Source organism: Platichthys flesus, chromosome 2, assembly GCF_949316205.1.
Source record: "Platichthys flesus chromosome 2, fPlaFle2.1, whole genome shotgun sequence".
Taxonomy (NCBI): domain Eukaryota; kingdom Metazoa; phylum Chordata; class Actinopteri; order Pleuronectiformes; family Pleuronectidae; genus Platichthys; species Platichthys flesus.
Window position 1 is genome coordinate 9926878 of NC_084946.1, and position 14292 is coordinate 9941169.

Below are 14292 nucleotides of genomic sequence, written 5' to 3' on the forward strand. Positions count from 1 at the left end.
TATGAGGCATCCAAAAAACAGGCGAACACTGTGGTAAAGATCATAACTTCAGTGTTACGATGATTTCAACAACTAGTGGGGGAGGCCACATACAGGAAAAAATATGTTAAGGATTTTAACTGACTAAGAGACCAATAAAAAGTACCACAATAAAGTCAAGCTGAACAATATAGTGCTGCTGTGAACAACAGCTAAATGTAACCGAACATGTCCAAACAGAGAGGAGAGAAGCCACTTTCACACATGGAGTCTGACCCATTCCTGGCCTCATCTCAACACAATCAGTCAAACCGGGGCAGATGGAGTCTGATGATCTGACTCCAGCCTCCAGGTAGATGCCCCTCCACATGGTTTTCAACTTTTCAAACAACGTTTAAGTGGTCGTTCAAGCCAGTTCAAGCTGTCAAGTGATGCGAACAGAGGCCTGACTGCATTTATAAACTGTGGAGAGAGTCTATTAACTCAGGAGGTTAAATGCTTTCATTGGAATTTGTTTGTTAGTCAGCAGGATTACGCAAAACTACTGGATGGATGTCCGTGAGACTTGGTGAAAGGATGAGAAAAGGTAAGAACACATTTAATTTTCGATTCCTTTAACATGGCGAGATGGGGCATTTTTTTATCACTTTCCTCGATTTATCAAAAAATACGAATAGAACTCGATGAAAAAATCGGACATGTTCAGATCAATACCTAGTGCTGGTCTGTTCCTCACATCCCACTCACACAGGGTCGGGTCAGGGCCATTTTAACCTGCGATTCCCATCGGACGTCTGCGACTCATTCTCCTCCTCTTAGACAAAGAAGAGCCTCTTTAGAAACAATGGACATTTTAAGCACGTGGCCTTTTTGTACAGCTTGTCCTCTGACACTGTTTCAGTTAATCATCATCTTCACATGGCCGACGCAGAACAGCACATGTAGAACTATTCACTGGAGAAATCAGCACAGCTCTTACATATCCAGAAATAGTCAGAGTTGACGAGGAACAACTTGAGACTTGTTAAACAGTGACTCATTAAATCTGAAACACAGCCAACGGAGTTCTCCCTTCTCTGATTTGCAGAGATTCTTCTGAGCTCAGTGTCTCCAGGTGGACAGACAAAATGTTTGAGGCCTTCGTTTCACCTTTTCTTTGCTATGCATGCGTTCAACCCTGCAGGAGGATTTCACTTTCTGCTGGATTTATATAAATACCATTATGCATTTAAAAACGCTGTTCTTATAGTATAATAATAATACAATTAATATGAGTTTTGTACAGTTACACAAGAATTGAAGGCAAACAATGGAAGCCATTAAAAGTAGTTTGAAGATCACACATTAAGACAGAAAAATGTGAAAACAAAAATTACAGATGAGAAAAAGTAAACTAAATAAAACATCATAAAAAAGATTTAAATAGTCTGTAAGATTGACGTAGGTTAAAAACTATGCAAAGTTCAGAGGGAATTTAGAGCCCAAATCCTGAGGAATCACATTTCTAAAAATGTTTATTTTTAGAGATTTTAAAAAGGATGTTAAATAGACAAAAATCTGTACGAAGTATAACCCACAAGAGACGTAAAAAAATAATGACAAATGTTGCGAGTCAGGTTGTCTTTGTTTGTGAATGTGTAGTGTATTAAAACGACAGTCTAAAGTAGATGTTCAAAACTAAGATAAATACTGATGTTAAAAGGTTTAAAATAACTGAAACTGTTTCAATTTACTACGTTTTGAGAAATTGATAGAATTTTACATAATACTAATGGAAGGTCATAAAAACGCCATGTAATTTTATAATCAAAGTTTAAATGCACCTAACAACAGTGATAACAGTAAAATGTTTACATTAGTGTCTGCTTCTTTCTGATGCGTGTCGTCAGAGGATTAACATCGCCATCTGCTGGTGTCACTTTATCATTACAGCTATTTACCAAACCCACAGAGACCCCTGCATGTTAACGCCACACAACAGAATATCAGTTACACATCATTGTGAGCAGGTGTTAAGGTGGATGAATATATACTAGTATTACCATAATATACACATTAATATTTCCCATTAAAACACAGAATGGAGGAAGGGAGTCACCAGGTCTGCAGCACCACATCATTAATGATGCTTCCTACAGTAACTCCTTCAGTTGGTCCTCCTCTGGTCAACAGAATGATCAGCACAGCTAAGATACGGCCAATCACAGCTCACATCCCCACAACGCTGAACTGTGGGCCTTGTGGATTTGGCCGCTAATGAAGCCCCTGTAGCTTCCTGCAGCTGACAGCCAGTGATAAGGAAGAGGAGACCTTCAAAGGTTTAAATGTACATCATTATAGGCAGGGAGCTACTCAAAGAGCCGACCGGGAGAGGAGGAGGACTCGCAGGCCGTGGTTTGCAGCATTCACATTTATTAGTGAGGAAAGGCGGGTCCCGGGATAGATGTGCAACAGGCAATTTGAATTATTTTTTTTTTTTAAGTATTTGAGATTATTCACAAGGCAAAACCAATTTCAATGGCTCGGTCTAAGGCTAAGCAAGTTGGTGATGACAACACAGGCGAGTCTGCCAACGCATTAAAGTTGAGTGAAAGTTGAATGCCGGAGGAATTTGGCCGTCACTGTCTAGCACAGTGCAAATCCATGGTTAATGCAGATTATGTCAAGTTGTTTTTGTTGTGGAAATAAGAATGAAGACTTGACAAGAATTGAGCTTTCCTGATTGTTTTAATACAGTAAACAGTAAAAATCACATGTCTTCCTTCACTCTCTGTAGGCAGTCATCTCCTCATTGATGACGTTTCATAAATACAAATTTGTAAGGTCAAATAAACTAAAGCTGTTACTTCAGTTTCATCTTTTTGGAATACAAAATCCTCTTAAGCATGTGTCTACTACGTTATACCGGTTTCTTTCAGTGTTTTTTTTTTTTTTGTGCTACGTGTTAAAGTTGGGTCTGCAAGAGTGGGAAGAATCACAAGTAAGAATCCTCCCTCGGGAAAGAAACCGTTAAGCTGTGCAATAAAGATGCACTCATAATGTTTATCATATAGTTTAACCCATTTGTGGGCAACAAAAAGTCAAACTCTTGCATCTCTACAGTCTGTAGCCTCTTGTATCTGCTCTGTATTATAACCTGGTCTCCTTACTCTTCTTCCCTACGAAGGATTTCCCACAGACAGTGATGGCTTCAAACTCCTCAGAGATCTCCAGCAGGGTCTTTCCTTTGGTCTCTGGCAGGACGAAGAAGATGAAGAGACAGCCCAGCAGGCAAATGCAAGCGAACAGCACAAAGCAGTAAGAGTGGAGGGTCTCCTGGGACGCAGGAAGAGAAAAGCGTCACAATGAGGTTCGTGTTCACAAGGAAACAACTCAATTGAGTCCAAAAAGCAACATTGTTATGCCTTGTATGTTGCACTGTCGTGTTTTTGTCGTCATTGAACTTGTGTGCACTTTGTATTTCTATGTACACATGTGCAGATGTTTGTCTGAGGTCGCTTGGGCCGCACCTATATGTTGGTTTGAATACTACTTGCTTGTATATGACAAATGCATCCTATACAAATAATGAATTGGCCTCAAGTGTATCTGTAAGCACAAGTTCTTTTTCTTTTCTCTGCATGAAATTCCTTTTTTCTTCACACAGTGACTTGTATACTTGTGTGGCTTGATGTCAGGTTGTACTCACAATGAGGAATGGAAAGACGAAACCCATCACAGCGAAGATAGACCAGCGCTGGATTCCCATGAGGACCAGCGCTGTCACTCGATTGGACTGAATAAACAACTCACTGTTGAGAGTTGTTGTCGCTCCCCCTGGAGGAACCAGAACCACAGAGAGGACAGGGTTCAGTGTCTGATGCCCTGAATTTAGTTTCATTTTCAACACTGTAAAACACGTACCAGGTCCTCCACAAAAGAAGATGATGAAGATGAAGATCAAACCAGTAGTAACGTAAGGAACCCAGTAACTGGAGTCCTGGAGGAAATACAAACTTGTGTATGTGAATAATTATAAAAAATTCTAGATTAATATGTTTTAGAGAAATTATTACATCGCTGATATCAAAACTAATATAGCTTTTTCCTACATGTGAGTAGGTCAGTTTTAGGTTTAATATATTTTTCAAAAAGCATTAAAAAACCATGCAGATAATTTCAATTTTGAACTGTATATGTGTAGTTGTCCTGTTTCTATCCTCAGCCCAGGACGATGGAGAACAATGACAAATTATTTGACCCTAAAAACTGTTCACCGTGACATCTGGGCATTATCAAGAGTTTTGGTGAAGACATTTTGTGGTTTGAAGTTTGTTTAAGTAAATTTTTTGTCACACTCTGATCAGCACGAAGATTCTGTTCCACTTCATTGTATCGATTCAGCTAAGAGGCAGAACTCTCACAGATGGATATGCAAACTGAATCTGTCTGCATAGTGGTCATGGATTTTTCTACAACTTGTGTGATGTGTCCCTTTTAAAACACAATGAGCATCTTCTATTCCCACATCTGGATCAGTATCTGAGGCGAGAGGGTTACCTTCAGGTTCATTGTGACAGTAACAAACACCAAGCAGGCCGACATGACTCCATAGCCCCCCCACAGCAACGGCCTCCTGCCTGTGCGCTCAATTATCAGACCCTGAGAGGGAAAAGGGGGGAAATGTGAATATATGTCGGTGAATGCACAGACATTGGTCACAGTCAGCGTGGTCACACACATACTGAGAGAGGGACTCACACAGGAGATTGAGGTGAGGATCTCACAAACTCCGAGACTAAGACTGACGTAGCGGATCTTGTCTGCCGGTATCCCGGCCTCCACGAAGATGTCAAAGGAGAAGATGCTGATCTGTGAGGGAGAGAAGCACGGATTAATTATTTTTTCAATCAACCTTTATATCATATAGGGAGGCCCTCATGTACAATGATGTTGAGTGACAGGATACAATAACATACAGTTATAGTGAATTAATTAACATAGTATATAGATATGATGCATACAAACACAGAATATAAAGCAATTGAATCTAGTTAAAGAAGATGAAGCTAAATGGCATGCAACCATGGACTTAAATTCCCAAGGGAGTGCAGGCATGAATATCCCACAGCAAAGGGGTTGCAGGTTCTCCATAGTAGCTCAGCAGTGCAATACAATAATGTATCATCTGTGTATAAATGGATGAAGTTATGTAAATAATATAGATTGTAAAAAGTTTCTTCGAGGCTTTAAACTTTATTGATCGTAAAAAGGCCAATCTAAGTTCCCTGCTCACAGCAGACATGCCGGACAGCTGGTTGCAGGTGTAGATGAGGGACATGGTGATGAGCTGCCAGCGGACCGTCCTGTCACTCAGCAGCTGCAGGGAGCTCTTTGGTGGAGCGGCTTCAATGGCAGCCTGCTCCATCAACATCTCATCCATATCGTCTTTGTAGTCAGCTGGACCCCACAGGCTCACGAGGGCTGGATTAAAAAAGAGTACAGATGTTTAACTTAACATCTGCTGTATTAGACATTTATCAAACTACGGAACCTCTGGTTAGTGGGTAACCCGCTCTACCTCCCGAGGCACACACTCCCACATTGATAGATAGCCTGTATGTTCAGGTACTCTAAAACTATAGGGAAACATACCAACCTTTTTTGCATGCCTTATCATCACCCTTCTCTATAAGTAAATATCTGGGAGCGTCAGGAAGAAAAGGCAGCGCCACGATATTAACCAGAGAGAAAACTGCAGGGACACTGAGGACGATGTTCCACAGCTCCTCACGTCCAAGGATCTCACTGAAAAAAAAAAAATGTATGTGTCTTTACTCTAGAAAATTAAATCTTTTGACATTTTCTAACACTGGTTTGAAGCAACCCCTTTTGCACAACCCATTTAATGTGGCTTCAGGAAGTTTATATACTGGAATGAGTCCTCCTGCTTATACTCAACTGAACTGACATGAAATCCAAGGAACTTTATCCAGGCCAGTTAAGAAGCTTAGAATTTGCACTGCCACAGTGACCTCAACGACATTTTATAATTGTGGATAACCGTCCACATGGTGAAGCACATGGCACAGCCACAGCTCTGACCCCACAGACCGTCTGTGGACAGACCTGAAGATGGATACATCCCATCTGATCTAGAGATGAAATCCTCCAGAAGCCACTGTATGTTATGATTGTAGCTTCAGTGCAAGTTTAGCTTTTCATCCACAGATTTTGACATCTCACACAAATTCACAATAAGCATGTACCTTAATCCAAAAAACTGTCCTGAGAGTTTGCCAAGTGACGAGAAGGTTGCTGAGGTGAGAGTGACTGTGCCTCTAATCTTTCTGGGAGCAATCTCTCCGAGGTACATCACATGTAAGCTCACTCCCAAACCTGCAAGAAATTAAGACGGTTTTGATAAACAGGCTAAAACATAATCTACCTACTAATTCCCAAAAAGTCATTTTGACATTCTGATTATTTTAAATTTCTTCATATCGGACTGACACAGACATTCATGGGAGTCAAAGGTGCTGATCTCTTTCATGGCAGCAACATTCCTAGAATAACTTCTTATTTTGTCTTCGTAATAAAAGCACTGCATTTGTTTAATTTCTGTAAAGCTGAATTACAGAGCTTCTATTTTGAAAAGTTGTGAGCTGGGGTCCGAAGATCGTGCCGGTTGCTTAACAGACTGAAATAGCCGACATGTAATGAATGAAAACATGACAGCAAAAAAATGAAAAAAATGGCTCAACTCAAACTTAAACATGAACCACACGTATGAACAGCATTAAAGCAATTTAAGTTTCAGTGATCTTTATGGCAGATAAACCAGGTAGGACAGGGTTCTCAAACTTTTGCAAGCTGGGCCCCCCCAAAGCTGGTTAGGTGTAGTTGATTTGTTTGTGTTAGTCCAGCTCCTAGCATTTTGCCACTGAGGGAGCTTTCACTAACCAGTGAAAGGTCGTCTGTCTTTTTTTTTGTTTTTTTGTCTGTGACATTGTGCCCCCCCTGGAGAGTGCTCCCCACTTTGAGAACAACTGAGGTAGGAGGAACACAATATTTTCTTACTTCATTCTGCATCATAGTCTGCACATTAAAAAAACTCTGCACACAATTTCCAGCACACAAACAATAAAAAGTGACAATATGTTTTAGAACTGTTTGAGGAGAACTCCCTAATGACTAGAAATAACTTTGAAGGGGCTGCAGAACATTCCAAACTGGCAGGTCTAAACAGACACTGCACTGGTGCACATTAATACAGTTTGACATGCTTGCGACGGAGTACATCCTGTTTTCTTACCCGATGAGAAGCCGTACAGGATCCTTGCCACAATGATCATTTCAAAGGAGTTGGCCATTTTGCTAGTCAGCATGATCCCTGCTGCAACCATGGAAAGGAAGCTGTTGAAGATCACTGCCTTTTTTCTGATGAGGGAGCACACACCCCTTCATGTCTCATAAGGACAGTCAAAAAGACGACTACATGCTGCATTAACTCTCTTTTACTCACCTCTCCATCCTGCCTGAGATGAATTCGACACAGACAGTACCACAGAGTCCCCCGACAGCATACAAGGAGACGATAAGGGACCAGATCATGGTGACGGTCTGAGCAGGCAGAGGCTCACCATGTCTGTCATACCAGCTGCTGTTGATGAAGCGCTGTATAAACTGCAGAGAGGAAGAAACAGTTTGTAGCCCGAGCTCACGGAGAGATGACAACTGACGATACTGGGGGGTACATTTGTGGAGGATTGTTGAAGCGAGAGGTGGGATGTTAGAAACCACAGAGTCAAAAGAAAAGATGTGTGTGATGGATGCAGCTCACCGGTGAGGGAGAACTTAGCTCAGTCAAGTGGTAACCAGACTGAAAACTTCCTCCAGCTCCCAGAATAATGATGAGCAAAAAACCATTGCCACGAGTCTGCAGGGGATCACAAATACAGCCGGTCACAGTGGTGATTAAACATGGAAATAATATCTGTTATTATTAACTGCTATACTAGGTGTTAAAGTTATGGTTGTTAAGATAAGATAACACATGATAAGATAAGAGAAGACAAGAGAAGAAAATGTAAGATAAGATAAGAAATGATAAGATAAGAGAAAAGAAGAAGAAGAGAAGAGAAGAGAAGAGAAGAGAAGAGAAGAGAAGAGAAGAGAAGAGAAGAGAAGAGAAAATTAGATAAAACAAGAATTTGTCCCACTATGGAAATATTAGTGTAATATTAGTTTAATACAACATTTTTTAGAACATAGTAACCATAGTACTGTAGCCTATACTTGATACTAACATGTAGCTTTCAAATTGAATAGTTAAAATAATACTGTCAACATCATTAATAATATATAAGAGAGTAACTGTGTTTTGGCCTGATATAAGGACAACTCAGTATGTATATGTCTGATTGCATATAACAATAATTGATAAACTGACGTAACATGAGGAAATCACAGCTGTTTTGGAACATGTGTTCACAGATGAGGGGTTTTCTGAGCAGGTTGTCTGCGGCACTGTGACTGAGCAGCTTACAAAATAACTGAGAAGCTGACAAAGTGCAATGATTCAGCTAAAAACGGAGGCCAGCTCAGACAAACTCACAAATGGATTTTGCCTGTTCAAAACAATTCCGTTTCCTCTGAAGATCAGTCAGAGCTACAGCATAATGATTGGTTGATAAAGGACACAATAGTTTGGTTTGGTTTATAAGACACTTTGCCTAAAAAAAATTGTTCTCACTTTTTTAAATTTCCATTGAAAGTATGTAAACATACATATATGTGACAATTATAGAAGTATTCAGAAAATGGAGAAGAGTTGAGTAAAAGCTCACCAGTTGCTGTAGAAAGGATTTCATTGTGTCTTCTCTGGTAGAGACACAGGCCCGGACTGCATAGTGGAGTCAGTTAAGTAAGTCAGGCTGGTTATCATTAACTTTTCAGTCCTACACAGAAATAATGGAACCTGCACCCTAACAGTGACTCCTCATCCGTCTATCAAATATCTGTTTTCTGCTCGGATATTATTATGCTGGACCATCAATCTGATTCAGTTTGACTTAATTAGAAACCAACATAATGTATATTGTATATATGGTGTAATGGTGCAGTAATATAATGGAGTACAAAGTTTAAGATTTTATTTGTCACATAAATTTAACACAGGGTCAAAAGTAAAATGTGTTGGACAAGAATTAAGGGACAATTAAATAAAAGCAAGTTAAAAAGAGCGATTAGTGAGAGTCAAAAACAGAACAATAAAAAACTAAGACTATACACATTCAAAGTTGCATTGACTTTAACTGTATGGAGCTTGTATGGCAGTTATTGCACCGTGTTAGTATATAAGTTCATATTTCTAAATAAATTGCAAACAGACAGGAAGAAGATGTTAAGAGGGTTGCTGGTGGTGACTCTCATGTTTGGAAGGGGAGGATGAGGTGAGGGGTATTTAGCTGCAACATCCAACTTCACCACTAGATGTCACTAAATCCTACACACTGACACTTTAAACATGTCTTCGCCTTAAAATGTAATTATTTACATCATGAGGACTTACTTTGTGTCCCCACAAGGCAGACACGGGGGCGGTGTGGCCTAGTGGTTAGAGTGGTGGCTCTCCAACAAGAAGGTTGCCGGTTCAAACCCCACTCTCTCTCATCTGCATGCCGAAGTGTCCTTGGCAAGATACTGAACCCCTAAATGGCCCCTCATAAATGTTGAGTGTACTAATTGTAAGTCGCTTTGGACAAAAGCGTCAGCCAAATGACCTGACATGACATGACACGGTCCCCATAGCGTGTAGTAATGAACATGTTTGAAGCACATGAGCTGAGCCTCTTCACTCAGACAGAAGGTGATGTTCGCCCTCTTGTCCAGTAGGTGGCAGTATATTTTAGCTTGGTGGTTCAACGCTCCGCTCTTGTTTCCTCTCGTTGACGGACACTCCGGCGGAAGCAACACGGTCCAGTGTTTCCCGGAGTCATCGTTCATTAGCAGTTACCATCGAGTAGTGGATCCCTCCTGCACAAAGAAAAGCTTCCGCTCGTGATTGCTTATACCTCTTCGACTCAAAATGCCGATGGAAAACCTGGAGGAGGAGGGTCTGCCCAAGAACCCCGACCTGCGGATAGCGCAGCTCAAGTTCCTGCTGACGATGGACGGCCACCGACAGGATGTCAAAGTGAAGACTGAGCTCATGGACGCTATCAAAGCTAACAGTGAGTTAGCATTTCCACTCCACAGTAACGGCAGCTTCAAAAAGTCTGCTCTCAACACGCTCTTTGACCTGAATGATCGCACACAAAGTTGTCTCCTGGTTGTATGATGTATTTGTAAAACGGCCGCTATAATTGACCCTCCAGCATTATGCTCGTTAGCATCGCTAGATAACGCTGCTAGCAAACGTCAATTAGCCGATAGAGCTGTTTGTCAAACTTCGTGCAACAACATTAAGTTGTTCTTCCGTATGTATAATGTACTCTAGCTGTTCGTTGAATAACTATGAAGGTGTTGATGGTGGTTCTCTCTGTGCAGACATGGCTCCGTATTATGAGACTCTGTGTAAGGACCTGAAGTGGCCGCTGGAAGCAGATCTGCTGAGCAAAATGAAGAAGGCGAACGAGGAAGAGCTGAAGCGTCTGGACGACGTGCTGGAGGACGCAGAGACGAACCTGGGAGAGAGCGAGATACGAGACGCCATGATGGCCAAAGCTGAATATCTGATCCGAATTGGAGACAAGGTACGAGCTTTCTCCAGCTGTTATTGAAGTGAAGTTCCTTAAATCAACTGACGTTGCGTGTAGATCCCCCCACTATGGGACCAGACTATAGGGAAGTGGTTGACGCTTCCTTTCTGATATAGTACAGTTGTATTTGTCAAAACAATAGTTTTCACACCATTCTGTCTTTGATAAGACACAGTTGATCACTTACATGAAATGTACGCAAGTTGAAGTAGGCGACAAATCATTGACAGTGTCTGCCTTTTTGTTGGTGTCCACAGGAGGGCGCCCTAACAGCCTTCAGGAAGACCTATGACAAGACAGTTGCTCTGGGTCACCGACTAGACATCGTCTTCTACCTGCTGAGGATCGGACTCTTCTACATGGATAGTGACCTCATCACACGCAACTCTGAGAAAGCAAAGAGGTGAAGAATCTCAAGTGTTTGGTTGGCACCATCTCCGCAAATGGCCTCCTCAGTACTTATGGAGCTTTGTTCTTTCTCTGCAGCCTCATTGAGGAGGGGGGCGACTGGGACCGAAGGAATCGCCTGAAGGTCTACCAGGGTCTTTACTGTGTGGCCATCAGGGACTTCAAGCAAGCTGCTGAGCTCTTCCTCGACACAGTGTCCACCTTCACCTCCTACGAGCTCATGGACTACAAGACATTTGTCACCTACACCGTTTACGTCTGCATGATCGCCCTCAAAAGGCCTGATCTACGTGAAAAGGTAAAAGGAGCAGTGTATGTAATCAGAAGATGCTATTGAGGAAATCTCTGTATGACACATTTTGAGGAACGTGTGTGAAATATCTGCTCAGCTGCTGTTAACTAATGTGTTCAAAACATTTCTCTGTAGGTCATAAAGGGAGCAGAGATCTTGGAGGTGCTGCACAGTCTGCCCACTATCCGCCAGTATCTTTTCTCGCTCTACGAGTGCCGCTACTCTGTTTTCTTCCAGTCCCTGGGTGAGGACCATTTTTCTTTTACCAGTGGAAATAAAATCCACATCTTGTGACTGATGTTTCACTCGCTATCGCATACATTAGTGTCTGAATGTTTGACCTTTTAGGTAGAAAAGTTCCTCAGTCTTATTTTCAAATGTACCACATGCCGCTGTTTATTTCCTGCCAAGTCACTTGACTAATCTGAATCTGTTTTATTTTTTACCACAGCCACGGTGGAGCAGGAGATGAAGAAGGACTGGCTCTTTGCGCCACATTACCGCTACTATGTGAGGGAGATGAGGATCCAGGCCTACAGCCAGCTCCTGGAGTCCTACCGCTCCCTCACCCTGGGCTACATGGCTGAGGCCTTCGGTGTCAGCACTGAATTCATCGACCAGTGAGTTACAGTGCACTACATTTATTTGCCACATTTTGAAAATTTTACAAAAGGTTAGCTTCAGGGTCACAACAGAAGTCCTAGTGTTTTCAGCACTTAAGTTAAGGCCGGCAATGCTTCTGCAACTGCGTCTGCAGCTTTTCACGCCGCTGTGGCGTAGGACTCGTCATTCATGCTTATCCAAGCGTTTCGCGTTATAACGCAATTCCCCTCCAGAACACTAGGCGGACTAACATGTTTTGTTGGAGACGACCTTAGAGACGCCTTCTTTCTTCTTCGTCGACTGTTTATTTACATCGCCACAGCGGCTCCTCATAGCCCTTTTCTGGCGGACAGATCCGCCAGTCAGTGAAGAATTATACAAGTGGTCATACTTTCTGATCTCTTCTGCCAACCGCTCTTCTATTTGGTCCATATTCTTTCTTCTAAATCTTCCGTTGTTTCTGCCGCTATTACGGGGCATGAAACAGGAAATGCGACTCCGGACGGGATGCGGTTAGCAGACCAATCACAGCCTTGCGAGCTGCATGAGGCTCTCATAGCTTCGCCTTCTAGTTAAAAAAATTGGGCGACGCACGCAAGCACATAAGAGGCTCGGAAAGGCTCTTCCGCTTGCAGGCCCGTGAAAACGCAGAAGCATCCGCCGGCTTAATTTACTTCAATAGCAGAAGACTTGAAAGATGCGTAAATCCGCCTGTCTCACTCTGATGCAGCATTTTCAGGTTGGAAATTCAGATGCAAAGATCATGACCAAATATGGTCAGTGGCCTGGTTTCAATTGGTTAAACTTCAGCTCAATACACTGGAACCAATGATCAGTTTTCTTGTTTTGTCTTTTATTCAGTCACCATCAAATAGTGTTCAAGTAAAGCATTAACATTTAAGGATTTGTTTGACATTTTGGGAAGTATAATTATTGATTTTTAGACTTATGACTACACCAACAAGCTATCATGTGTAATTGGTGAGCATTAGTTGCTTGTTATCTTTTGACAGTCAGGTGACACACTGACCTGTTTGAGGCGGTGGACTAGTGGCAGAAACTTGGATTATGGGCAGAAAAGGTCTCTGGTTCGACTCTACGGAGAAACAACAAAAAGACGAACCTGGATCTGCCCAAATATCCTAGAGGATTCTCCCTACCCTGTCTAGTGCCCCTGAGCAAGGCACCTTACTCCCCAAACATCTGCTCCCTGTGCGCCGTACATGGCTGTTCACTGCTTTGTGTGTCCTGCACCAGATGGGTTAAAAGAAGAGGTTACATTTCCCTACATGCCTGTGTTTGGGACAAATAAAATGTATCTTAATCTTTTATGACAAGCAGCGGCTGCCTGCAGTATAACATTTAAGATATTAGAGTACAGTAGTGTCTTAGTTTCGTATCTCACTCTCTGTAAATGAAATAGAATGTTTCCCAAAATGTTGAACTGGTCCTTTGAGTTGTATTTATAAATAATAAACTATCAATATATAAGTATATATGCTTAGGCCCTGCAATGGCAACAGGCACAACTTGAGATGTACTGTTTTCAGGTTGTCTAATTCATGTGACCATGATATCTGTTAGTAATTAGTTATTACCAACTAATTACTAATTTAGTGCAAATATGTACTTGACCTCAAGGTCGAACTGATGAACAGCATTTTTTTTCAAAGGTCGTTCTGACTTGAGAATGAATGTACAAATGTGTAATGGATCAAATTAAATATCTAGAGGTGGTGATATTATACATTCAAAGGTCAACTTCACTGTGACATCCTTGTTGCAAATCTCCGGTCATTGTTTAACACTATCATTAACTTTTGTTTCCTCTTCTCAGGGAACTGTCTCGGTTCATTGCGGCCGGCCGTCTTCACTGTAAGATTGATAAAGTGAATGAGATTGTGGAAACAAATAGGTATTTGACCATTCTTCTCAATACATCCACGTCGTCGCTCAGTAACCGGTACAGAACACTGAACTTTCCTGTTCTTCTTTTCAGACCTGATAGTAAAAACTGGCAGTACCAGGAAACCATCAAGAAGGGCGACCTGCTCCTCAACAGAGTCCAGAAGCTGTCGAGAGTCATCAACATGTAAACAGAGGCCATCTTCTCTCATCACAGCAAGGAGGAGTTTTTCTTGGTATACTCAAACCTGTTGTTTGTCTGACAAAGTGACTTATTACATTGTGTATATAAATAAAATTTGTTTAACTGTTTACCCTGAAGTTAGTTTTTTTTTTTCTCAAAGGAAAGACGCAGAGACATGA

General features: G+C 41.7%; 2 protein-coding genes across 2 annotated transcripts; one reads left to right on the forward strand and one right to left on the reverse strand.

Moving 5' to 3' along the window:
- Nucleotides 1-2687: 2687 nt before the first annotated feature.
- Nucleotides 2688-8868, reverse strand: slc2a9l1 (solute carrier family 2 member 9, like 1). Its single transcript, XM_062411451.1, has 12 exons — nt 8808-8868; nt 7802-7897; nt 7484-7644; nt 7274-7398; nt 6228-6357; nt 5618-5766; nt 5255-5442; nt 4720-4830; nt 4519-4620; nt 3883-3958; nt 3668-3795; nt 2688-3294 (listed from the first exon to the last, which is right to left on the reverse strand). The coding sequence occupies exons 1-12, from the start codon at nt 8829-8831 to the stop codon at nt 3109-3111; spliced, it is 1476 nt and encodes a 491-aa protein (XP_062267435.1). The 5' UTR covers nt 8832-8868; the 3' UTR covers nt 2688-3108.
- Nucleotides 8869-9927: 1059 nt separating this feature from the next.
- psmd6 (proteasome 26S subunit, non-ATPase 6) lies at nt 9928-14241 on the forward strand. The gene is made up of 8 exons (XM_062397264.1): nt 9928-10193; nt 10510-10715; nt 10979-11124; nt 11208-11427; nt 11557-11665; nt 11873-12041; nt 13862-13939; nt 14024-14241. Exons 1-8 carry the CDS (start codon nt 10049-10051, stop codon nt 14118-14120), a joined length of 1170 nt encoding a protein of 389 aa, XP_062253248.1. The 5' UTR covers nt 9928-10048; the 3' UTR covers nt 14121-14241.
- The last annotated feature ends 51 nt before the right edge of the window (nt 14242-14292 follow it).